We start from the raw sequence: 27,529 nt of genomic DNA, 5'->3' as shown, positions 1-27,529 counted from the left end.
TGAGCCAGAAGAATAATTGCACTGTTAGAAATGAATGCACGTTTGTTTTTGGCGCAGGGAGTACCAACTACAAGACGTGAAGCTATGCACCTGTTTCCTATAACACGTATACTCTCTGGGTGCTTGACACAAAAAAGTATGAACGCTGTGGGACATTGCCCTTGCGCGGTAGATACCAGAAAACCTAGATTATTCAAGCCGTGTTCTCAAATCAGTTACTTGAACTTGATAAATAAATAGTTACACCAACTCACCTTCATGGCAAAGTAGAGCGTTTCCGCAAAGTAAAGGGGAGGGCTGTAGATGCACTTGACTGTAAGAAAAAAAAAAAAAAACAAGCCAGTATAAATCGCCCGCTAGGAAGCGTGCTGCTAGCGCGTTACTTTAATGTACGCTCAGACCATAACACAAGAGGTCTTTCAAAGCCAGCCTCTATAAATATTTGCACCAAGTTCGCGGCAAACAAGCCCAGCTGAATTTTAGATCCCGCACGACAAACTTATTGAGGTACTCAGACTGGGCAGATCAGCGACAGCGAACACAGTCAGGTCCAACACGCGAAGCGATCCCGATGCCACTGACTGGAACGTTCCCCGTGCACTTCTTCCTCTTCACACAAACAAATATTCTATAGGCGAACCTCAATAGAATATCAGCGTTTGTGGACTGCCGTAAGTATTGAAGAATGTCGATTACGTCTCTTCAACGACAAAAAGAATAAATGTGTGCAAGTGCAAAAAAGTAGGCATGGAACTAACACGTTTTGGTGTCCTTACAAAGACCCAATGTCCGAGTCACCGCCGTCGACGCTTACATTAATGAAAGGGGGAAGTACGCAACCTTCCAGCAGCAACAGTCAAGGAGATGTCATGTAAGCGGCGAACAGGAAAGAGTGATAGCCCCGCTAACCTGCCTATATCTTTGAAGCACATTGTTACCGTAAAAACGAATCAATGTACAGTCGCGAGTCAACATATCAGTACAGCTGACTGGCGACCAGAGCTCTGGTAACTCGCACTACGCGGCGCTGCGGTTCACACACATATTAAAAGAAGAAGGTATCGGTTATGAGATAATAGAGTTCCTACAAGAAATATACCGGGATAACATAGTAGAAATTACGTGGGAAGGGATAAGAAGTACGGAGCATGTCAAAGTATGCAAAGGATTAAGACAAGGCTGTCCTCTATCACCGGTGCTGTTCATTCTTTATATGATAAACCTGGAACGGAGGATACATGACCTAGGTTTTAACCTGTCATATATATTAGGTGGAAAGGCGGTAGAGCAGCGCCTCCCCGGTTTGATGTATGCAGACGATATTGTGCTGCTAGCTGAGAGTCAGGAAGAATTGCAAACTCTAGTTAAGTATTGCGGAGACGAAGGGGACGCTTTAGGCTTCAGTTTCAGCGCAGTTAAGTCGGGTCTGATGATTTTCAACGGCTCAACTGATCAGGGTCTTAAAATACAAGGCCATGAAATACCTAGAGTAGCTGAATATAAATATCTGGGGGTATGGGTAAACGAAGGATTGGCATACATTGGAAAGCATGAGCAATCACTTAAGGCCAAAGGGCGAAGGAATGCCGGGATAATGAAGCATAAGGCATTGTGGGGATACAATAGGTATGAGGTTTTGAGGGGTATTTGGAAAGGAATTATGGTGCCCGGACTTACTTTCGAAAATGCGGTTTTGTGCCTAAAATCAGAGGTACAGTCGACATTAGAAATAAATCAGAGATCCGTTGGACGATTAGCACTAGGTGCCCACGGCAAAACTACAAATGAGGCGGTACAGGGAGATATGGGCTGGGCATCTTTCGAAGTACGGGAAGCTCAGAGTAAAATATTATATGAGGAACGCCTGAGGAAATTGGGCAGTAACAGATGGGCAGCTAAAGTATTTAAATACCTGTACTTAAAAAGCGTGGACTCACAATCGAGGAAAAGAACTAGGAAACTAACTAGTAAGTATGCTAGTCACAAGGACGGAGAAATAAAGAGCATTAAGCAACAGGTGAAAAACACAGAAGGTAAAAATTGGATAAATTCGATGGAAAAGAAACAGAGTGTGGCATTATACCGTAAGTGGAAAATGCAGATCAGGAAGGAAGATTTCTTTGATAACTCAAGAGGCAGTGCCCTACTTTTTGAAGCTAGATCAGGGTGCCTTAGAACACGCAGCTACAAAAAGAAATTTAACAATGGAGATGACGCATGTGCTGTATGTGGAAACTCCACTGAAACAATTGACCATATTATACTCGAATGTAACGGTATCCATCCGGAAGTTGATGCAGGTGCAATCACTGTTCCTGAAGCTCTGGGGTTTAGAGATACCAGCGGCCGGGTGAATAAACCGGCGGTGGAAACTAGCAAAAAACGACAGGAAGATTGGTGGCTTAAAAGCAGAGAAGTTACATAATGTTAGTACTGTAGGAACAAAAATTTAATAAATAGAATGATGGTTTAGTTAACCATTCTAAATCAATAATTAAGATATATGGAGAAAAATGAGCATGATAGCTACTGCTACCACCCCGTTTCAAAGGGGACGCTCCTATATTCCATCCATCCATCCATCCATCCATCCATCCATCCATCCATCCATCCATCCATCCATCCATCCATCCATCCATCCATCCATCCATCCATCCATCCATCCATCCATCCATCCATCCATCCATCCATCCATCCATCCATCCATCCATCCATCCATCCATCCATCCATCCATCCATCCATCCATCCATCCATCCATCCATCCATCCATCCATCCATCCATCCATCCATCCATCCATCCATCCATCCATCCATCCATCCATCCATCCATCCATCCATCCATCCATCCATCCATCCATCCATCCATCCATCCATCCATCCATCCATCCATCCATCCATCCATCCATCCATCCATCCATCCATCCATCCATCCATCCATCCATCCATCCATCCATCCATCCATCCATCCATCCATCCATCCATCCATCCATCCATCCATCCATCCATCCATCCATCCATCCATCCATCCATCCATTCATCCATCCATCCATCCATCCATCCATCCATCCATCCATCCATGGCAATGAGGCCATTCCCATTTTTTTTTTTTTGCTTGAGAAGGGGGGAGGGGGGGGAGTAAGCATTATCAATCATAGCACCACCAGCATCAAAGTTCTGGCCTTACGTGACTGCGCATGCGGGATTTCGTTCCAACTCAATCAGCATAAGTAACAATGGCTTCGTTTTGTTACTTTCAAGCAGCAAACAAAAAAAAACAAATATTTCTGGTTCTTCTTGCCGCCACGCTTCATTGAACTCCTCCCTCCCCCTCCCCCTCCCCTTCCCCCCGTAGTGATGAAGATGGGAACGGCCTTGTACCCTTGTTAACAGCATCTTCGTGAAGCGCAGTGCTACGCGTTCTCATTTCGGCCATGCGGTGATCCGTAACGTGCGCTAATCTTGTTTTTTTTTTTTTTTTTACTCACAACTGAACGCGTAGAGCGAGTCCTATGAATTTAACTTAATTATTCCTCTCCGATCTCCCTTTTCGAGACCGACGGAGGCAATATAGAGGACCACAGAACCCTGCCAGTCAAGTGTCGGTACATATTAATCATTTGTCAGCGGCAGCGTGTTCGTAAGGTGTATGAAATGTCGTGGACCCCGCATATGCCCAAACACCTGTCAAGACCGCTGGAAAGGCGCGCTCTGTGGTGCACCAGCGACATATGGCGCTGCCTTGCTAGTTTCAAATAGCTTGTTATTGAGCGTGCGTCTAGCGCGCAGCCTTATCGTGTCGCAAGCTAGAACGCGCAAGCTGCAGTGCGGTCCATTCGCAACTGTAAACAATTTAGAACGACGGGGATACTGGTGATGCGAAACAGTATTGTAATACACTCAGTGCTTGCACAGCGACAAGCTATCTCAACCCCAGCTGCCAAAGGGAGTTGTCGCTGATGCGCTGCAGTGAGAGGTGTATGTTTGAGCATCTTTAAGATGACATGCAGACCACGTAATCGATGCACACACACGCACTTCTAGTTGAACTGAAGCAGGTGATTATAGCCGAAGGCTCGGGCGATATAGCAGTGCGAAGCTCACGAAATCATACGCAGATGATTAACAATAAAGCCTGCAAGCTCTGGGTAATGCTGCACCAATACAACCGACTGATTGCGATCGCGAATCACCTGGCTGCCTCGGGGCATCGCTCTCGGTAGGCATTATTCGTGCAGAGCCTTGTAATGATGGTAGCGAAAGTCCCTGCTGGCGACTTGTACGAAAACAAACACCTATGTGGCTCAAAATATAACAGGTCACAGATCATCACGCTATGTGTGGACAGCAAACTCATTAGCGGCAGTGGTTGACATCAAAGCACATAAAAGTAAGGTATTTCACCTCATCGGATGTGCGTGCATACCTGTAAGCACCCCTGTTAATGCCACGGCCGATATTCAGTTTAGAGTCCGGTATCACTGCATAATTCCTTTCGCGCGTCTTTTTTCATTTTTTCATTCATTATTTCTGCATCACCCAAGGCTGTCTCAGAAATGGCAAAAGAAAGTAAGTTCTGCGGTGAAGTATATTAGCACGAAAAACTGGCACGAACTGATGACAAGCGCAGTGTTCGCCCACTGCACGTCAGAAACGAAAGCACTCTTCAGTGGCCTCCAGCTCATCCGTTACGCCTTCCATGAAAGTTTTACTGTATACCAGGGCCAACGCTGAATCTCTTCTATCGGTTTACAGCTACAAATCGGAGAATGTGCAGGTGAGCAGCACGCACCGACAGCAAGGAAGCCTTTCCTTAGGTCGCCGCTCATTTCACTCTTGATAGCCTCCATCACGGTGTGGTTGGCGAGAGCGTTGTATTCCCGAAACACGAGCCGCAGCTGTTCATAACTTTGGGTGGCAATGATCCGGTTGAACGCAGAGACGTCGGTGCCCCAGCTCTTCACTCCCGCTCTGTGGAGCTCCTGCAGACGGCCGCGGCCAGAAAGCTAAGCTACTCTCTCGAGCGTACAAATAGAGTGAACTCCTCCTGAGATTTGAGCTAGGTGGCATCTCATAGCGCATGCAGTGCTACTTTGTGCACATATTCTGGTGGTTCAACATCAGCCAAATATATTCTATACATGTGCGTTCTTTCCCACAAGTGGTCGCTCTTTTTGTTTACGTATTGAAGGTTCTTTTCTTTGGGTTGACTAACGATTCCAGCACAAAGGACTGATGTAAAATCCAGTAGTGGGGTTCTGATATCCAAATCTCAGGGAAGAAGGGCGGGGGAACGCGATTTACAAAACGCTGCACAAAATCACTTTAATACACGTTTCAGGGGTACGCGGTAGATGCTCCAACACTGATTCAAATGTGTACTTTCCTTTAGAGCGAATTAAGTTTGACGGGTTCTTCGATAGCACTTGATATAGCTGGCCCCTGCGGATTAACAGCGCAGTTTTCGTTCATTTCATCGGTTTTTTTTTTTTCATCGCAGTTCCAAACTTTAGGTAGACGAATGTACCGAACATGATAGATCTGCACAGAATGTAATATTTTATCCGCGGTCCACGAGCTTCTTGACGACCTCTACTATGCTTCTGTTCCAATCAACTCATATGTTCGGCCAGACCATTAGCAGGCTAGTTTTGTTCACTTCGCGCTCTATTTGGTCCATGTTCTAAAACTATCTCTGTTCGCATGCTTGTGGGGAAGCATACACTGAAGCCCCATCGCACAAAGCTTCCCGTTTGTGGCGACAGCTGAGACACTTTTTTCGTGTTCCTCGCTCCCTAGTTTTCATCCACTTTTTTTTTTTCTTTGTAGAGCGCATAAATAAGTATATTGATCTTTAAAGCATTCATTGAGCGCGTTACACTCGTGTTCTTTGTGGCACCATGAGCATAGATTTTGATGTCATAGCCATCTCAAATTTTTCTTTAAGAATGTAACTGAGACGGGGTGCTTGTGTATACGTGCCATACTCTGAAACACATTTGAGTCAGTTTGAAGCTTGACATATGACCTTAATGGAAAATCTTAACAGCGGTAGTAATGAGGACACAAAGAGGGCTGCAGTACCCATGGCGCGTAAAAACATTAATTATTTACTCCCATGGCGCCGCAACACGCAGTTCAATCAACAAAGCTTTTAGGATCAACTGAGCATGCTGTAAAAAAAAAAAAAAGTAAAAGAAAGAAAAAGCAGCTAGGCAGCTTTTTCAAGCCTTCAAGATTAAAAAAAAAACGAAAACATGAGAGAACATTCCGTCTTAGGTGTTTTACCTAAATCGGCATTAGAGAAGTCAATTCAACCACAGTAAAAAAAAAAAAATGATTTGGAACATTAATACTCCTAAGCTTCGAATCTGGAGGGAGCAGTTTCTTCACGGCGTTAGTGACAGAAACAAGCTTTCAGGAACGACACTTTCACGGACGTGCGCACAGACGTTATTCACAGACTTTGTAAAGCCTCGGTTTACGCCTATGCTGAAAAAAAGAAAAACGGATTGACATCAGCATATTTTGCGCTCTTGTTTCGCCTGGCGAAACTATACTTCACCGATTCAGAGGCGCGCGAGAAGACTCGCGCATTTCCCACCGACTTTGCACTAGGACGAATTTTAGAGAATTTTTCAGCTCACAGCGGCATCTTTGCGTGCGCGTTCCAGATCCAGAGGTGCTCCCTCTTCCCGCTCGACCTGCAACACAGACGTGGGAGAACAATAGCAGAGAAGCGATGAGTGCTTTCAAAAGCCAGCGGTTGTGGTTGTGGCCATCTCCCCGCTCCGATGAAGCAGGAATTTTACTTTTTTTGTACTGCACACTGAGCGGCCAACATGAAAGCGAACTTGTAACTTTGTATGTACGCTTCTGAGTGTGTATTATTTTACTCACTCTGCAAAGAGACACCAAGAGCTGCCGATATCCGCCTGAGGTGTTTCGTTCGACGTCTTTCTCCAACCTTCGTTTGAACACTGCAAAACGAACAACAAATCTCAGTAAGCGTTCTGCTGCATGCGAGCGATTTGCCATTAGCGAGCAGGAAAGGAAAACGTGCTCAGCAGCAACATGAGATACCGAGCAACATCGCGTGTCACTAGTGGCAAATGTAGTTAGATGCTCGAAAGAGGAATTACGTCATGCTTACATTTTACCTAAAAAGACAATCTCATCCGAACTTAGATGAAAAACATACCAGGTAAACGTAAAAATAAATAAACGATGTACACGCACTGCGATTTCCGTTCCGAGTTCTAGACATGCGCGAGTCACCCGAAAATCTTCTGTTGAATGTAATCAGTCACGAATACGATCTGCCAGTCACACTCGAATCTTTCGATGAGTGCAAGGTTGAACAGGTGCAAAAGAAAAAAATGCCCGTTACAGTCCTCCTCGTGGTGATCGGACATCAAATCTATAGGTTCTGATTGAATCCTGTCTGCTGCTAAAATTTGAATCATTGTGTAGTGATTACCAGCGGCCAGCTCTTGGATCATGGTAGCGCCTTCCAAAGGCTGAAAAAATGTCTGTGCCACACTTAAGTGCCGACCTGAGACTTTTATACGATAACGTTAAATGCTATACTCCGTCCTGCAAAATATCCGGCCTTCGAATGCTGTGAGCGTCAAACACGCACATGCAGCAATTGGCAGGTGCATAGTAGTTTGAAGGTGATACGCCTAGCGCTGATTCGTCGATGGGTTGCGTGATGTAACGAGACCACACTATATCAAAAAGTCGAAAGTGCCTCACGTTGCTCATTTGAGATGGGAGGTTGTGATAGAAACCAACCTTCCAGGGCACTTTGATGGCAGGTCACGTACGCGAAACTCCTATATATACTTCACGCAGGCCCGTTCGTACGGTTTTCTTAAAGAGAGGGCTTTATACCTGTGTATAGGTTAGTCACTCACGACCGGCAGCTGCTGAGTGGCAGTTTGCGACTGCATGTGAATGAGAATGTATAGGATATTACGACATGAATTAAGGGATCGGTAACTAAATGAAAAGAGTATAGATGTATGCGAGCTAGCAACCGCAAGTGGCGCCGACAAACCGAAGCCATTAACGCTATTCCGCCATACCCTTAATGGCGAAGCTTTAGTGTTACACACAGTTTTTTGTTCTCCCTTATGGTCTCCATTTCACGCCTGGCAGGGTCAAAGCGCCGTGACAATAAGAAACGACTGAAAACTAGGGACGGAAGAAGGCCTTTGAGCACCAGCAACATCAACTGCTGCATTTAGTGCGGCACGGCTCACTTCTCTGGTAGTGGTCCTTGATTATCGTGATGTCGTAATTGCTGAGGGTGCAGAAGGTCTCGATGATTGATTCGTCATTGTCCTGAAGCCACGGGATACTGTCACGCAGCTCACGAGCAATATACTCGTTCAACTGGGACAGAAGCCCCAGTATAGCCTGTTGAAGGTGACCATTTGGAAGACTGCTTTCCGCATCAGCCGCCACCTCCTGCGACAGTATCGCGAGCGAATTCCCGATTTCGTTCTCTCTTTTTCTCTCCTCATTACTCTCTTTATACGGCAGATCCATTGGCTGAAGCGAGCAGCAAATTGAGTGGAAAACTTACCCGTCCAAACGACTGCTTGTATACTCTCACGATCTCCAGCCGTTGGGCTTCCGATCGTGCGCATATGATGTCGATGATCACTGCGTGGTCTGCAGCTGGAATTTAAGCGACTCAGTGAATCATTTCACTTGTCTCTAGCTTACGCAGCTAACCGGAGAACAGAATTCCTCGCCGTGCTTTGATTGCGTGCGTCATGCTTCTAATTAGCCAGCTTGAGCGTCCTGATGGTACATTACAGCGAACAAATCTGGGCGGCATTAACATTAGTGTGTTATTTCTAACTAAAAGCGGTAGGTTTAGTACGTAAAGGAGCGCAATGCCCCCGAACATACAAACTAAAGATGTAGAGGAACATAGGCCCTTGGTGGGTAGTTAACACAAAAATGTACCGAAGTTAAATGTAACCCCAATAAATATGAGAACACTGATAAATATTACGTGAGCTGTAGTGCATTTTCAGTATAGCAGATTACATAAGCACTACATACTGATTGATAAAAGTATTGACGCTAATGAGACAGTCCACAGTCGGCTAGAAGATCGTGTGCTCAGCAGCCTAGCTTAAATTTGACTGTAGTGAAACCACGCACGTAATAATTTGAGAAATTTACAAAGCGACCTGAAAATTCGAATAACAAAATCGTGGAGTTTTATAGATCTCGGCGTCTCTCCTTGTATATAAAGACGTGTGCTCCCGCACACCTTAAGAACTTGCGTATTAATGCGTATTCCCTGCCTTATTACTTGGAGAAAAAGAAATGAAGACGAATGCTAGAATCTGAGTATGCAGCTCCATTGTATAACCTGGAGGGGCCGAAATAGTTCCGAGGATCATGACGCACGCCACAGTATAGGATAAGAAAGCGGCGAGTTTCCAAACTACTGGTGCTCAACGAAACACAGGATCACGATATTTCGGTTGCAGTTAATACAGTTCCCCGTTGAACAACGGTTTCGACAAGAGCGACATTATGTGACCGCACGATTGCAAGCGGTGATCACAGCTAAACAAATCGGACGCAGTACCGCGAAGTGGTTGTGCTGGTAGATCTGGCGTGCAATGCACAAGAATCAGTGTTGTATTCTACTGATAATAGAGAAAAATGCACTGCCTAATATACATTATCTGCTCAGTCTCGCCCCTCGCATTATATGCCGGTGTTTCTGCACTTACTCCATCCTGTCATGGCTTTTTTCAAGGCCTCGACATCCCGCTGGACATTGAAGTTCAAGTAGGTCTTGATAGTTCCCTGCGTATACAGTAACAAATTAGTCGTTAACGCTTCCACGAAAGAAAAATATGTGGCTATCCATTTGGTGCGTACCTTCTGAATACGCAGTTAATGATTGTCATTTCCAGTGTCTGGTGCTTCTTTAGCACGTCCATTACAAATCGCAAGAGATTACTTCTCACATGCCTTTTCTTACACAGTGTCGAGCCCACATCGCAGACTCAAACACCCTGGTCTTCCTGTGGCATTTGACGAAATCAACAAGATTCCATAACATAGTCGAAGTTGTGCACCTCGATTCCACTCGTTGCTTTTGAGTCGCTGAGCGTTAAGCAGTTTATTGATTAGGTCTTAATTTTAAATCCAAACTCAGCAGCAATAGCTTGCGCATAATTTTAGATCCCAACTTATAACAACGGAAGTACAGGCGGATGCACAAAAGCAGGGGCAAGTCCCATTAATAAGGACTTCTCTGCCCAAACTACGCCTAGCGTCAGGAAAGTGAAAAAGTTGTCCTGAAAATGGTCAGCATTTAAAACAGCCAACAAAAATAATATCCGCGCATGTACGCTCCTGAAAATGATGAGGAAGAAGAACAGGTCGTAGGCTGTACGCTAAAGGGAGAGGCAGATGAGAATAGCAGAAAGCAGAAAGAGAGCATGTTCGTTCCGCTATGCTGTTCCCCAACGCACCGTGCACGACCTAATCTCTTGCAGACATTAAAGCTAAAACTGGGTTGAAAACTTCATTCATGTCCAGTGCGTATTAATCTTCTGAAATTTATGACGTGCTGAATTATCACCAGTAAAAATTGCTAGTTCCGACCGAACGCTCCTACTTACACATCACCTGCATCTCGCGATTGTGCATCTTTCGCCTTGTGTTTTAGAAGTAGAAATATTTTGCGCAACTCAAAGACCGCGGACGAAACGGATGAAAATAATGGCAAACGGAGATTCTGTTTTTGTCGCCCGTCATGTGCGACCAGGAAACAATAAACGTATTGATTAGGGTTACCACTCTTCTTCCGCATCCCCTCTTTGATGTCATTCTGTGATATAAACCGTGAAAATGTCCGGGCGCAATTTTTATATTCCTTCCAGTGGAACTGCCAAGTTGCGAGAGCAAGGCCGTTCTAAGTCCAACAATCGCAGCTTCGGTACTACGCAACCGCAACAGGCTCACCTTTCCTGGAGGGTGACAGCTTGCCGTGGTCATTGAGCCGCCATAGTAGTCAGCAGAAGTTCCGTAGAACGCTGCGTCTCTTTCGGGAGCTCTACTGGGCGTGGTCGGCGGGTAGGGCATGGCATTCGCGGGGTCCAAGGGAGTTATGTAGCTAGGCGAGTGGGTAGACGTAGAGTGGTTGTGAGTACAGAATTCATTTCTTGGCCCGAAAACAGACTGCGCACTGATGGCCGGAGGGCTATAAGGTGGGTACGCGCCACTGGGGTATTGCACAGGCGACGTTGATAACGGCACGTTTGCAACTGAGCCTGCTTGCAAGGAGCCCCCAGGAGAGGTTGACAAAGAAGATCTCGACGGAGTACGTCCATGAGGGGGGCCTCCAGTATGGGAAGGAAGATAATGCGCCGAAGTTGACGCCGCATTTGAGGGTAATTGCGAGTATCCTGGAAGGAAGCAAAGTATTCCTATATTTTTCATGTTCGCCTAACGCTCCTCGGCGGCAGACGTCGCAGCCTCTAAAATAACATTACTTGCCAGATTTCAGTATTAAGTCTGCAAAAGTCAGTGTCTACATACACAGACGATGAGCAAAAAAAGAAATGGACGTCTTAAGTGAATGCGGTAGAGCTGGCAGTGCTTCGTTAGAGCGATGCATGGCTTGACCACCGAGACCTGAAGGAACTTTCACACACACAACTTCCGAGGTCCTTTCCCCTTTCATTGTGATTATTGTTTTTACTTTCGTTTGGAAAACACTCTTTTTCGTTTAGCAGCGTGTGCAAAAACTGAGCACCTTCCATTTTCCTGCTTCGAGTACAAAACCTGTCGCGTCCCAAGCAGGCAGCAGAAAAGTTGGCAAAGCACTCGGAGTCTGCTTCTGGGCCTTTCCATTGAGAGGTGTGGGGACTCACAATCCCCTGTCCCCATTATAACCAGCGCGTGTAATTAACACGCGTGATTACGCGCGCTGTTAGGGAGGACCGCGAGGAGAGGGCACACTGGCCACCCCTTCCAACCTCCCAGGATCCCGCGGCAACACCGCGCGGGTTTCCTTCTCTCCTCCCGGCCTACTCGGGAGAACTCCTCCCCTGTCCGAGTCGAGGAGCGCGTCTGTGGTAACTCGCTCGGGGCTTTTCGGCGGTTGAGCGCGCACCCGCGCCGTTCATGATTTCCGCCGTGCAGATCACCGCCATCACCGAGAATCGCGCAGTCACCGTACGCACCTACCGCAACGGGCTGTGAGCACGAAGCCGCGCCAGGTGAGCTGACTCTTCCTCTCACCTCCTTGCGTATGCTTCCCCATTAGGTGGTTTATTTTGCCCCCGTACGCGAGCGGGACGTTCGCTCGGTACGGCGGTTGCATTTGAGTGTTGTGCGTTGCCGTGTCCAACTGCTCTGGCAAATTAAAGCTTATTCGAGTGCGCAACTAGTCTTTGTCCCCTCTGGCCCGAACCCGCTGAAGTGGCGACTTCTCGCACCGCGGGTTGGGGGTGTCAGCTCTGTCTTCTAGGGCTGGCACGCCGGGGCTAGAAGGCGACAGTAGCGTCTAGCCCTCCCCCGTGGCGCATTCTTTCGAGAATAACCCCCTTAGAGGGTAGGACAAAAAATCGTGTTACGATCAAGAGATTCTAAACACTGGAATGCATTACAAGCAGCACGAAGTAACTCAGAAGCAGATCCCTGGACTCTACACTTTTGACTAAGACTGCACTTACCACAGTTCAGTATGGCCTGCGACACGTTATATGGCCCTTGCTTTACGAACGAGAGCGCATGCAAACACTGCCAGAAAAGTGCGTCTAGCTACAAACAAAAAAAAAACGGGGTTTCTTGCAACAGTAGTGCACGCCTGATGTTGGGCATCATAGTGAATTGATTCCCAAACCATACTATTGTCGTCGCTAGCATGTAGCAATGAATATCGACCACAACTGTTCGTCATACACTCTACAGCAAGCTATTATATGTGAAAAATGGCACAGGATAGTCTTTCTCAGGCTTCGTTTTTTTGCTACCGAACGTTTATGTGCGATGTTAGCACAAATTCGTTATTGCATTTTCGTTATTGTTGATAGTTAGGCACAGGCATGCACGTGCCCGAAATTGTAGTTGAAGTAAGGAGCATTTATTTTAAAATCCAGCCGAAAGCAAACAATCGTTAAGATTCTAGGCTTCATGCATATATATTTTATCTAACGGTGCCCATTCAACATCAGTTCGCATCCACTGTAAACGACTGGCCACGAGTAATCCTGTATTCTTTTTCCTTCGTTAGTTTCGTTTCTAATAACGTTTACTGAATTCCTCTCTACTGCAGTCCTACGTGATCTTAACTACCATACTGCGTATCTATGGCCCGAAATGCAGATATCTGAAGCACAGCACAGAGCTACCTCACTTAAGCATGCAAAGCCATGGGTAACAGTAAACCGACCCTTTTCGTGGAGCCGGCTGATGCAGAAGTTAAATGCACGCTATAGGAATGAAACATAGCGCTGTACCTTGACATCGCAGGCGATAGCTTTCATTTTTGTTACTACCTTTCTTTTTTTCCTTTTTGCCTGAGAAGTCATAGTAAATCCAAGTAAGCCTAATTTCCGCAGGAAGTTGATATCGTTGTGAACTTTACCGAAAAAGAAAATCAATCAGTGCTTCCAGGACAAAAGCAGATTTCATTGTGACAAAAATATGCACAGTGCGAGATTAAAGCCATTACTCCAGCTTCCCGCAGCAGGCATCAAGGTGAAGTGACAGAAAAACGATAAAAACAGCTAAATGACAGACCTGTCTCCCTTGCATAGGGACACGCATTTCGATGCAAGAACGCACCTTGCGAATACAAGCGTAGTGATCAGTCGTAGCTAATCTAATGGCACGTGTGAATCATTTGTATAACCATTATCATCCCTCAGATATCTTAAGCACCTTTGATTGAGCCGGCAGGCTTTGGAGAGAATGACTGCGTTGGAAATTTCCCTTTTTAATCATCAATAGCCATTTTCCCTCGTTTTTCACGCCGTCCCCGTCCAGTATACTTCATGTCCCATTCTCCCGTTGCCGAAATGAGAGCAAAAAATGTGGACACCTACAGAACACATATGCACAGTCGGCCACATTTTTTCTTTCTTTTTTTAAGTACCGCGCGAGCATCGAATGCTCGGCGTGCTGCACCCGAAGGAAGAGGAGAAGGCATGCGAGAACAAAGGCGCGCCCGCAATTCCTTCTGTTGCAGAGAGCGTCGTCTGCTAGGCCCTTCTGGTGAATGCGACGACACCTGCCCTTAATCAGCCTATATGTATCGACACCGAAGAAACTGCAACAGAGTCTTTTTTTTTTTTTCGATAAACAATTAACTCAAACTGCTCCCCCCCCCCCCCCCCCCCAAGAAAAGAAAAATTCTTGTTAATTACGAGTAAAGGAGTATCGATATCGACGTAATTAGTGAGGTAAAACCAACGTCCTCAAGGCGGTACCCGCAAACAAAACCGGGGCCGAGCGCAGTGGTTAGAACATTAAGCATTTGCCCCAACAAAAACAAAACAACAAAAGACGCATCCAATGGAGCAGGAAACAATTGCGCTCAGAACGTGGCCCCAAAATTTCGTGGGCATTGCTTCGCACGAAGCAGAACAGCAAAGCAGACGACGCTGGCTCTATCAGCATGATCGGCACGCATGCTCGTCTCATCTCCCCCTATCCGTCTGCTTCGCCTCGGCGCTGCGGCACTTGGTGGTCAGTGCTGGCGCGATACCTTTAAAAGAGTGGCCGACTGTACAGCGCGCCCAACTTAGGGCATAGCCATGTCAGACTTGTATCCCCCCCCATGAAATTCGGGAAACAGAATTCGAAAAAGAGTACTTTCGTCGGACTGCTGTTCAGAGTATACCCCCACTAATACATGAACCTAGACAATTATTTATAAGGCTGCAGTCGTTACGTTTGCTTGTTTAGAAGCAATGCTAATGGTGTTGAATGGTAGTGGCAGTCAGGCGTGGCATCACCATCGGCTGGAGGATCACGTTTATCTTTTTGAAAGGTGAGGTAGGAGGCCAGATGTGTATCGAGCTTTTCAGGTACCAGGGAAAAATCTCACATTCCCATGTAAGGGGAATGACTAGGCTTTCACAAGTGAACAGAGCATTAAAATGGGCGCCAGTAAACAGTGAACGCATGTGGCGGCATACGCACCTACGTCGGGTGTAGAGGGGTCCGCAAAACCGGGTTCTGGGGTCGGCATACTTCGCTGCGGCGAGTCGTCAGAATCCACAAAGGCCACCGGTCTCACAGCGAAAGACTGGTAACTAGACGAACGTGTAGGCGGGTACCCAGGGGGATAGCTCGGATTAGAGCTCGAGGGGTGGCCGCCATCAGCCCCGTTGGAGGAGCCGCTCATCACTAACGCGTTCGGCACGTCAACGGAGCCGCGCTATACCACGGGTCGCCTACAGAGAAAGAAAAAGAAACGTTTATAGGGCACGCTTTCGCAAAGAGGAAACTTTGTCACCATGCTAGCCAGCACGAGGCATGATGGCCTAAATGTGCCCAAAGTTTTGACAGTTAACATCGAAGCAGTTCACAGTCCTCCCACCCAAGTATTTGATCTTACTTCATTCATCCCTTAACCTCCTCCTAACACTCTAACTCAACTTTATGCACATTGACTTTCCTTTAACTACCTTTCAACCCAAAGTAGAGAAATTGGATTGCACTTGTTCGATACGGGCTTGGACAGTAACGCATTTAATTGCCGAGTCACAATGCCGTCCACGCTTAACCTATCTCTCAGCTTTAGCATCGATCTCAAGCGTGCTTCCAAACCAATCACCACTCAGACCTAGTTTTTCTCTACATTTAATCTTCAAGCTCTCAGCTTTGGCATCGAAAAAGAGCAAGGGCATGTGAAGTGGCATTATTGTCAATGTTAATCTGTGCACTGATTGCAGTATAAGCATGGCTACGGCATAAGGTGTCAGCACGTCATGTAAGAGGCATCGTCAGTTCGCCCGACCTATGTAGAAAGCGGGAAGCTCAAAATTTTCAAAGTTGTCACGGTTGTCATCGACCGAGTAGACCGACTATGCTTACAGTATGAGCCGAGATGAATGTTTGATCGCGGACATTCCGTGGCACTTAAAGAGAAGATGAAACAGTTTTCGAGAATTTCACGAGATATATGCATTGGAATATCTGAAACTTGGTGATTAAACTCGCCAAGTGGCTTTGCGCTGGCATTTAAAGATATCTTGTTCATGTATTCAATTATTAAAGTAGCGACAATATCCGGGCTTTTCACCAGAGCAGTGACGCATTGCGGAGAAACTTTACGATGACGTCGTAATCGGTGATGTCCAAATTTCAACTCCTTTCGCAAAATTCCTTTTTTTTTCTTTTAAATGTCCGATTCCGCCAAACAACATCTCGCTTGCTTTGCTTTCACTGACGTTGGTTTTCTTTCTAAGTGTAAGCTTTTGTGTCTCGAAAATGCATAACGTTCGCAAAAGATGTCATCGACACGTCGCCAATTATAATGCGCTAAGCGACTTGGTATCCTTTGCCCCCAGCCTTCACAAACTCAACTGCTCTAATTTAGTTGAATTCCAAAGCCGCTTCAGCTTCCTGATAACGAGGCTCTGAGGAGTGCAAAAAAAAAAAAAATGAGACACCTGTGAAATGGCCTCTTTTTTCCCTGCAAGAAAAGCGCATGAATTAAGCATACATATCGCAGAATCACCGCCACAGAGATGAGGCTGACCGAAGACCCTGTAAACAAGCCTCAGTTGACAGCCATTTCGCCTATTTTGCCTAATGTTCACAATCAAAACATATTCCTAGAATCTACAAGAGAAAAGTCACCAAAAAAAAAAGGTCAGCAACCGCTTTAGGCAACTAATTTTGAAATGGTTATACCACCATATTCAAGCCTTGAATTACAGCTCCGGTCCATAAATATCACTCAAGGACTTACGTCTTGTGGCAACTGCATAAGACGGGGAAAAAATACACACCGTACAAAGGGCATGACAAGAAAACAAAACAAAACACTTAGAACCAACATTAGCTATCCACCAGGTCGTCTAACACAACCTTTTAGCCATTTTCTTTTCTGTGCAGGATCGATTACTTAACAGGATGAGCAACAATCGTCAGCAACCGCTAGAAAGCTCTTGCGAATTCCATCGAAGCATCGTTAGTCCACAGTCCCCACTCTAACTCTGTTTAAGATTGAAGGCGTAAAATTTCAGAATTAATTAAGTTTCGTAAACGTTAGTCAGATACCAGGAAACATACGAAGGAGATGAATCAATACGGACAGAACGTGGATGAGCATGACCCATGCGGTGACTGTACTAAGTCTAGCGGGTAGCTACAGGCTTTGGTATAAGCTATCTAATGAAAGCTAACAGCTGACACGGTGGCAGTCGTCTAGATAAAATACTCCTGTGCCCTCCAATTAATTTGTGCAACGATGGTAAGCACTAGGAAACGAGCAGAAATTTTAGGCCTAATCAGGGCACCTTTGCAAGCTCTTAGATGCCCAACCGGCAGTGCAGCGCGCACGATGCACTTCACTGGATTGAGAACAGCTGAGACGCTGAAGGAATATTGGCAAGAGAATGTGGAAGAAGCTTACGAGCAGCTTTCAGGAATTTGGCAAGGATGCAGCGCTTGACGTCGCCGATGCGGCAGGCACCTCGAGCGGCCTCAGAACGAGCTCGCACCTGGTTGTGTGCACGCGAAAACAGGTAGCTGATGAAGCTCTGACGAAGAAGAGGAGAAATTATTACAACTAGAACCAAGATATGCTGCTTACGATGGGATAAATATGTTATAGGCAGAGCGTTTACGCTTGGGTGGTTTTCGATTGCATGAAGGAGAAAAAGCTATTTATGGTGCCTGCAGTAATATGGAATCTTCATCGTTCTTCTACTTAATCATCAATAATATTAACAACCAGGTAAGCTTTAGAATCAAATAATAAAGAAAAAAATTCCTGTGTTTGTTGAAGCGTTATCATACAAAATAAGGCGGAAGAATTGAAAGTGCGTGCACGAACGATGGCTTTAAATGAAACTGAAACGGGTGGAGTATAGTGCAAGTTCTTTTTCGTCCTCTTCAATTAGGCGCACGGTAAAAAAACTAATATTATGCGAGTTGCAAACCTCAAATTAAAAAAAAAAAGAGCAGGAAAGGAGGAAATGGAAACAGGAACTGCCACAGGAAGGGGCGGGGCGTCTTCATTTCAAAAGCGAAAAGGGGACAGAAACAAATGGTAATATTTAGATGGTTTAGAGGGTCTAGCATCCCGAAACAACTCGGCCTTTTCTGGGAGGTTTAGTGGAGAGCTCCAAAAATCTCGGCCGCCTGGGGTTCTTTGACGTGCACTGACATCGCACAGGACACGGGCGCCTTGCTTTCCGCTTCCGTCGAAAAGTGGCTGCCGCGGCCGGGAATATCTAGAACACAGAAGGCAGCTAACGAGCAGCAGGAGGAGAAAACGTTCGTTCAAGCATTGAGGGGACTGTGAAAACGAAGGTGAGAATGGTTGTGGCTGTTAAGAAGGTGTGTTGATTGAACAGTGGAAAACAAGTGCAGTTATAAATTCACGAGCACGACACGAAATTTAATTAACAAATACTGCACCCAAATACACGCTGTTCTGTGATCGGGAATCTATGTGCGGTCGATATTAAATGCATGTTGAGTCTGTAGTCACGGTGAGGTGCATGGTGAAAGGTAAGCGGAGCAGACAATATGGCCCCTTTTAAGCAAACCAGAGCTGAGCAATTAAAAAATCAAGCTTGCCAATAGCCATTAGCTGCCCAGCAAGCACCAAAAACTGGAATATAGGCACCCGTCTTCACCGGTAAGAGCATTCAGAGGCCAATGCGTAACCGTGAAGTGGATCGGGAAGCGGTGTTTAGTGCAAGCATGTAAACAGGCGCCTGCAACCACGTTGACGAAAGGATTCAGTTTGGCGAAGCGCTGGTAACGTTGCTGCCTGAGTGGGTGGTTGCAAGTTACGACGTCCGCTTACATCAAGGCGATGGGCTTAATCGAACCGACGTGAAATTTCCGAACAGTCGCCGTACTGTGCGGCGCAAGAATTTTGATAGCCGGCCTATTCACTCACGTGCGCTACAAAGTGTAAAGTCAATCATACAAATACAAAGTCATAAGAGATGCTCCAGGAGTTGCAATTCATGCGCACCAGCGACAATGCTACGCGCATTTGTGGTGTCTTTATAAAGTTATCACTAGATGGCAGCTTTGTTGTTGTTTTTTTTTAGCTTTATTTGCACCTATACAGTCGTTATGATTTATGATAAAGCGAACACGGTCCATTTGCCGCTTTGGTTCCTGGTAAGTTCCACGCAGAAAGCGCAATCTGCGTCACGCATGTGTCCTCGTCAGCTACAATTCCTCGAAAATCGGAGACATCCTCGGATAGCATGTTGTCTATAGCTCCTAAACTGTAGCAGATTCTCGTCTCCCCTGTGCTCTGAGTCAACGATGGCCGGTGATATAGTTTGCAGACTTGCTGTATGCAGTCCTTTGATAACAACGATTTCGGAACTTTTTATTACCTGATTACAAAGTGTTCGTAATTTAAATGGTTGCGCTTAGCAAGCGAATAGAAGTTCGAATCTTGGAAACGCTCCCCAGCCGTATGTATGTCCAACGCCTGCTAGGTAAAGAGAAAAAAGCCGAAAAGTTTATCTTGGCTTGTTTGCTAACCAGATATTTTGGTCCATCCGTAAAAGTGGTCGCAAAACGGAGCGTTATCGCAGCAAAAAAAAAAAAAAAAAAAAATTAGAAGAAAGAAAGAAAGAAAGAAAGAAAGTCAAAGGACAGAAGTGCAGTGCTCGGTCCACAGAGCAAAAATATAAGAAGCCAGAAACTGGGCAGCAAAGAATCAGATTATAAGAAGAAAAAAAAAAAAAAGCCCCGTGGAAGATACGCGCAGAGCGAACTGAGCGTATAACTGTCTCGCTTAAGGAAGTGGAATGAGGTTTTTCCGCTATAGTTGCTCTTATGTCTGAATAACTATGAAGTTTTGTTGCAAAAGGTTATGGCGGAGAATAACTGGGTCTATTTCTAGCTTTAAACACACTGCCCGTGATCTAGGCGATGAAACCAACTTTTGAAAAGAGCAAAGGCTTAAGAGAAACAAAGCCTCGTATTGGAAAGAAAAAAAAAATGAACGCAGCAGAATTCGTGGAGTTCAGAGCCAGAGGGCCCAGCATCATGTGGTCCGCATGATGACGGCTCTTTAAGTGTGTCTTGTGGATGCTTTCAGTTGACGATAGCTTATTAAGGTTACAAATAGTGTCAGTGTCCTTATGAGGACCCTGAAAAAAAAACTAATCTCCGTATAACCAATTAACCAACGGCAGAATGTGAGCCGAAGGCGCTGCACGCTAGCGATGAAGACACAAGAGCCGGAGCCTGCGCACGGCTTATGTGTCTCAAGTAGCGCAGCAGTCTCTCGAAACGAACAGCTGTACGATGTCATTGTCTTGCTTCCTCATAGTTAACGAGACCGCGTTAGGATTCCCGTGTAAACAAAAAAAAAAAAATCCGGCGGCGTCATCATCGTCATTCGTGAGGGAAACATTCCGATGAAACAATGAAATTCAGATCAAGGTCAAAACATTCGGACGGCCACCCAATTTCCGGGGAGGGTCCTGCAACCAGAAGAATGTTATTGAGCTGAAAAAAAGAACGACGTTCATATCAATGTTTTCAGGAATCGAACCCATGACCTTCGGATAGAGAAACGGTCAAGCTTAGCCCACGATGTCGTTTCCTGTCTAAGATGGCAATTATTAGCAACGTCTATGATAAGTGAATAGGTTAAGTACAATTATATAAGTAAACAAAACATTGCGAGTAAGACGGACGAAACGCCAAAGAAGAGACGGACATAGACCGTTTCATTCCTGTTTCGTCCTTGTTCATCGCACCGCTTCTTTGGGGGTGCAGTATACTAACTATCCCGACACTTTTTTTTTTTTTTCTTTATTGCCGTGAAACACAAAACAAAAATACACATGATAAAAAACGTCAACTACACTTGAGCTAACGCGTAAGTGGCTAAAATCTTTTCAAGTGCACTAACTCATCAAAGAGACAATGCCATTGTGGCGGATCCTGCTGCCTCATGAAAGTTTCACGTATATAAACAGCACTTTCAATAAAGTTTTCACGCGAAGATCGTGTATCTATATCTGCATGACGCACCTGCATTCGTGTTTTCCACAAACTATGGAGGCCAAGAAGCATAATTAAATCATAAGGTGCATCATCGTTCTGCACTGGTAGAAATCTTATACCGTAAGGAGTTAATGGAAGCTCCTTTTTAATTGTCCTTTGGAGGACGTCCCATAGAAATACAGCATCCCAACACTGTAAGAAAACGTGTTCAATTGTTTCCGGTTTTTTGCACAACAGGCAATTTGTTGTCCATGGGACGAAGATACCTTTTTCATTCAGCCAGGTTTTAACAGGGAGCGTATTAGAGTGAAGTTTGAAAAGGAATGTTTTAGCTGATGGCCTCACGGGCATCTTCTTAACTCTTTTCAAAACGTCCTGCCCTGGGCCTCCACAGTGTAATGCCCGGTAAAAAGGCACCGGCAGCATCACGTCAATGAGATCTTTATACAGTTTTTTTCTAGGAACGTTGTAAAGGTAATCAAAAGAAAACCGCACTTCAAGCAACTTGCACGAAAAAACAACCTCGCGCAGGTAGCCAGTCACAGTACCAGGCATGTTTTCACATGACACAATCCATTCAGGGAGCAGCCTCTGTAATCGCACTTGCATCACGGTTCTTAAAAAGGTATCTTTTTGATCACGGAGGAATATAAATCGCGAAACCACCTGACGCAAGAACAGATGTGCAAGGCCAAGCCCGCCCCTTTTAACAGAAATAAACAAATTCGTCCGGGCGGTTTTTTCCCATGTGGATGCCCAAATAAAAACAGCAAAAACGCGGTGCATTTTCTGAATTGAGGTTCGTGAGACACACAACACATTCATGAGGTACCACAGCCTCGAAATAAGAAAAACATTGCAAATAGAAGCGCGCGAAAATATTGAGAGTTGCCTTCCTTGCCAGGCATCCGCTTTTTCTTTCGCTCTGGATGTTTCTTCCATCCAGTGCACGTTGGGATCTTGATAACATTCTAAAGGCACGCCTAGATATCGTGTTGGGAGAGCAGACCATCGCAGCTTACAGAAGAAATCAGGTGTCACGTCCCAATCACCGTGCCAAAACCCAGAGCTCCCAATTGATCTTACATCCCGTTTGATCACAAAATGTTTGGACGACACTCGTGGCTTCACAAATGCTCTTTCTAGTTGCACAAAACACTGCTATGTCATCGGCATATGCTAGCATTTTCACGTGTTCTGATTGCAGCTTGAACCCTAAAATGCGATCGCTATCAATGATAGCCAAGCAAAGTGGCTCTAAATACAGTGCAAACAGCAGGGGTGAGAGTGGGCAGCCCTGCCTTACCGATGAACGTACTGCGATGCTGTCAGTCAGTTCACCATTCACTATAATACGGGTCGTGCAGTTCGCATACGCCATTTTAACACCCTCCACTATGACGTCACCAAGGTTAGAATGCTCCAAAATGGAAAACAGAATTTCGTGAGAAACACGGTCAAAGGCTTTCGCCAAATCTAACTGCATCATGGCTATCTGACCACCGAGTGCATCAACACATTCTAGTACGGTTCTTGCGACATGTATATTCGTGGCAATGGATCGACCCTTGATGCCGCACGTTTGATGAGACCCAACCAATTTCTTTATTACGCTTTGCAGTCGTTTTGCTAAAACCTTCATGTACACCTTGTAGTCAACATTGGTGAGGCTAATCGGTCGATATGACCCCACCAACAGACGTTTCTCCGGATCATCTGTCTTGGGTATTAGAACAATGTGCGATGTAGAGAAAGACAATGGGACAGTATTACGTTCATAAGCTTCAGTGATTACACAGAGCAAAAACTGAGCCGCATACTGCTGAAACGTTTTAAAGAAGGCAGCGCTTAGGCCATCCGGCCCAGGGGCCTTCCCAGTTGTCAGGTCATCTATTGCAGATACTATCTCCTGCAACGTTATCGGTGTTTCTAGGCGCGCTTTACTTTCGTCATCCAGTGCAGGCATCAGTCTCAGAAAATCTGTTTGAAAGCCGCCTACAGTCTGAGGCTTAGCGCTAAGCAGTTCTTCGAAGTGCTCTGCTACCGCACGCTGAATATCTTTAGCGTCTTCTGTGATATGGCCGGCATACCTTATACTCCTTATTTCTTTCTGGCAGGCGTATCTTTTCTCGTCTGCTAGCGCTCGTTTTGTCGGAACTTCTCCAGCCCAAAGTTTTTCAGCCCTTGCACGTATGACAGCCGCTGTGTATCTTTCGCTGTCGATTGTTTCCAACTCACTTTTTATCTCTCGTATTTTACTGACGAAATGCCCTGGCACTGAACTTTCCATGCTCAAAAAAAACTGGAGTTGTTCATTCAGTTCTTTTTCTTTTTCTTTCTCTTTATGCCGCACCTTACTGCTCTTTTCTATGGATTTCAATTTGACCCACTCTTTGAAGCTGTCCCATTCCTCTGCAAAACTTACTGGTCGCATAGCAAGACGATTTTCAAACTCGGTCTTAACTTCCGTAAGGAACTCTTCATCGGCAAGAAGTTTGGCATTCATTTTCCATAGGTACCAGTTAAAGCGCGATTTCTTTCCTTTGCGACCAAACACTGCACTCACGAGACAATGATCGCTGAAAGACACAGGTTTGACCTCATATGCAGTACATAGGGAAACAAGATCTACCGAGGCATACACCCTGTCCAATCTAGCATGGCTGTCACGCTGAAAGTGCGTGAACTCTGGCTGGTTTCCAGTGGAGAACACACTACCAACATCCTCAAGGCCATACTCATGCACAAGCGCATTCAACAGCTCGGAGCTTCTGTCTCTTCGAGGTTTACACTTCGCCGCTCGGTCCACAGCTGCGCACACACAGTTGTAGTCACCAAGTACAAGCAAGATTTTGTCAGTCTTCAGCCACACCTCAATAGACTCAAAAAACAATTCACGCTCACATCCTGAATTGGGAGCATACACACACACAACACGCCAGCATAAATTAGAGTAGGTAAAATCGGTAACCAAAAGCCGACCGCTTGGACAGGCAAAAACGGACTCTACGCTTACTCCCAGCGTGTTGCGTATAAATAAAAGGCATCCACCCGATACACCAACAGAATGGCATACACACACATAAAAGTTTGTTTGAAAAGAAGCCACCATACGGTCAGTGCTTTCTTGGCTCTCAATCTTTGACTCTTGCACAGCTGCTATATCTATATCATTATCCAAAAGGAGGCGACTGAGTTGGCATTGTCGCCTTCTCGCTCCCAGTCCTCTGACATTCAAAGTAGCTACATGTACCGGCGAATTAAGCTTGAGAGTCATGTATTAGAGAGAGACGCCCGTACCCGCATGGTGCCTACCTTCATGGTTGCATGGCTTCTGCTTCTGACGAACAGCGGCGTATGTATGCATGTAATGTCCTCCCAGCAGAATGTCGGGATGCATTCAAACGAAGTCCAAGCACATTGTTTCATTTTTGCTCACACACGCACCACTTGGTTGCAGAAGGTTCCTGACGCTGGTCGGTAGGCAGCCGACCCACAAATCGTTCAGGGCACCACAAAAACTACGGAGGCGGTTTCCCCGCCTGCCGCGTGTCGGCCGAGAAGTTCGGCTTCGGTCTTAACGTGGCTCTTCGGATGCCAGAAGTTTTCGGCGGCGGCTCACCACAAACACCGCCTGGCAGCTGAGTCTCCTCCACGCTTTCCTCATGCGGACGTTTCGCGGCAATTAAGGCTGCTGTCTCCGGCCCAACCTCCATGGCATCAGTAAAGGAAGGCTCAGTACTGAGATGATCCTCAGCGTCGGAAAATTTGGCTACGTCTTCTGACACTTCCTTTGATGCGCTTTCATGGTCCTGGGATGGTACGTTCAAGACATGCCGAGTTTCATTCATTTCATTTGAGACCGTCACCTTATTCTTTGTTAAAACCGTCATGGAAGGCGCGTCCTGTTTCGTTGACTGGCCTCTAATGTCAGCAGCCTCCTCCTCCATAATTAACTCGGACGACTCTTCGCTGGTCCCAGGTCCGGCAATGCTAGCGTAGGGCACACTGGCTGTCTTCATGCCCGAACCGTCGGCAGGTTCCGCAGCGAGGAACCCGGCACTCTTTGCGGATGTGACCCGTACCCCGACAGCGTAGGCACAACGGGGCTCTGCCTGGCACAATGACGAGCGCGAGCTCGCCGCTAACATTCAACTGATGCGGCAGGTCGTCGAGCTTCATGCCAGCTTTCAGCTTCAGCGTTACGAGTCTAGTTGTAGAGCCCTTTTCTAGCATACCTTTAACACGCCAACGCTCCCGGGAAACTTCCGACACCTTTCCGTAAGGCGCAAATGCAGCACGAACATCTTCATCTGGCACGTTGTGTAGTAGCCAGTGAAGCTTGAGTCGCACGTCCTGGTTCGCCGGGTCAATCACCAAACAGCGACCGTTTTTCACAGACAGCTCACCTACACTGACAATCTTGTTGACGGCTTCAGTATCCTTGAGAGTGACGGCCCAGACGTGGCTCATCCGATACGCCCCCATAGCGATAACATCGGGGATTAGCGAGTGTTGTGCTAAAGCATCCCGGAAATCTTCCACCCGGTACGGGCGGGCCCTGATATCGGCGTGCAAAAAAACGGTATTCAAAACAAACCGACCTGTTGGAAGTGCAGGCAAAACGACCTGGTAAGTGTTGTCCTGTTCAGCAGTCCTGTTACCGCGGCCTGACATGGCCGCTGAAGCCGCTCCTGAGGAGCCCTGCATCCTGCGTCCGTTCACTGGCGTGGCCGGAAGCAGAAACAACTATCCCGACACTCCGCTCTTCTACCTTCGCTAAGCATGGCTTTCGCACGATCTTTCATGGTCCCTTTAATTATAATTGGTAGATGTCTCAAATTTCGCGCGAGTTTTCGCATGTGTACACACATCAGGAATGCGTGATAGCATTAGTTGGAGACTAGTATAAATGAGCTTGTTTCACTGAAAGCCTCCTTGTGACGCCAACAATTGGGCGCGAATAAAAGCTCGGCCCAGAGCTCATCAGGTGGTTGCTACATCGTGACGCACAGCAGAAGGTTACGGGCCCAAAAAGGCCGCTGCTTTCGACGGTTGACCATTAGACTCAGATGATGCATACTTTGGCGACGGGTGGTACGCATGCATAGGAAAGAAGGCGTTTACCGCATTTCCAAGCGCCTTGCGGATATTCCCACGCTGTTGCCGAAAATGCAATGACGACGTTCTGTTCAGATCGGCATTCAAAGCTTCTGTGCAGGTCTGGCCGCAGAGCAACAAGGATACGATGCCAATACCTTTTCGCTTCACTCGCGACGTAGGCAAAATTATAGAAAACCGCCTTGAAAGTCACCGGAACGGCCAAGTTAAAAGCAGTCTTCCTAAATCGGAGCTGAAAAATCGTGACTCACTTTTTTGTACGCTTGTCTTGCTTAGTTTTTCATTCTAAGGGGCAGGGGAATGACGTGGCGGGTGACAAATTGGCAAAAAAAAAGAATAAATCTGTTTTGTCCGTAGCAGCACACACATTGCGCCGTCTATAAGAACGCAGTCCCTGTTCTTCGTCAAGTGAGGAAATAATATTTTAACGCGGCCTTCAGTTATTTGGTACGTTGGTGCTTGCGCTTACAACGGGAGGTCCACGGAATCAAATAAAGCCCTAATTAAACGACAAGAATGAATAATTTGCTTCTGAATAAGAATTCATACAAACAGTGCGAAAGGGAAAACTGCGCAGTAATAAGCACGAATAATGGATATGTGCTTATCGTGTCTCCTTTATTTTCTTTTGTTAAATTTTACTGTTCGTTTAATTCACCTCAAAATATGGCACAAGCCAGCGCACAAATCAAGATTCTTCTCATGCGCATGTCTGCAGTTCCTGCTGGCAGCGCTCGTGAGATTCTAGTTTCACCAAATATTACTAAGCACGCTTTTCTGGAGCACCTATAGACCCTTTACAGCGCGAGCGCATGGGCGCTGCCATATTTGATCATGTGACCCTTCCGCCATCGCTGGCCTTCAGGCCTTCTGGTTTGACGGCTTTCGGCGCGCTAGTACTCGGCTGCACGGTGCAGCGTACCCGCTATCGCTGGGGGCAACGAGCTTGTAGACAGGCAATAAACTTCATGTGAATGTCTATAGTATGTGTAGGTGCTAAAAAAATGTTTAACCACGTAGTTCATTTATTGCGTCCTCCTAAATGTCTGCATTGGCTAGAACGTTTCGACAAACCCATCAGCCGTCGACTGTTTTTTTTTTTTTTTTTTTTTTTTTTTTGCATGTCTGCATTTCTTCCTGGCAGCGTCCGTAAGATTCTGGTTTCGCCAAATATTACTACGCACG

General features: G+C 46.1%; 1 protein-coding gene across 1 annotated transcript in view; it reads right to left on the bottom strand.

The window, feature by feature from the left end:
• The window catches only part of LOC146201651 (annexin A13-like), a 35,595-nt gene extending 8,977 nt beyond the window's left edge, over window positions 1–26,618 (bottom strand). The window contains exons 1-10 of the mRNA XM_084583318.1: window positions 26,351–26,618; window positions 15,197–15,450; window positions 11,009–11,451; window positions 9,766–9,841; window positions 8,592–8,686; window positions 8,266–8,473; window positions 6,899–6,978; window positions 6,646–6,702; window positions 4,791–4,980; window positions 255–313 (exon numbers count right to left, since the gene is read on the bottom strand). Of these exons, the coding sequence (XP_084439444.1) occupies window positions 255–313; window positions 4,791–4,980; window positions 6,646–6,702; window positions 6,899–6,978; window positions 8,266–8,473; window positions 8,592–8,686; window positions 9,766–9,841; window positions 11,009–11,451; window positions 15,197–15,401 (1,413 nt within the window). The 5' untranslated portion in view covers window positions 15,402–15,450; window positions 26,351–26,618. The remainder of the gene's footprint in view (window positions 1–254; window positions 314–4,790; window positions 4,981–6,645; window positions 6,703–6,898; window positions 6,979–8,265; window positions 8,474–8,591; window positions 8,687–9,765; window positions 9,842–11,008; window positions 11,452–15,196; window positions 15,451–26,350) is intronic.
• Between the last annotated feature and the right edge of the window lie 911 nt (window positions 26,619–27,529).

This window comes from Amblyomma maculatum, chromosome 1 (assembly GCF_055883805.1).
Source record: "Amblyomma maculatum isolate TAMU_Amacu chromosome 1, ASM5588380v1, whole genome shotgun sequence".
Taxonomy (NCBI): domain Eukaryota; kingdom Metazoa; phylum Arthropoda; class Arachnida; order Ixodida; family Ixodidae; genus Amblyomma; species Amblyomma maculatum.
The sequence above is the reverse complement of the archived record's forward strand: the minus strand, read 5'-3'. Positions and strand labels throughout refer to the sequence as shown.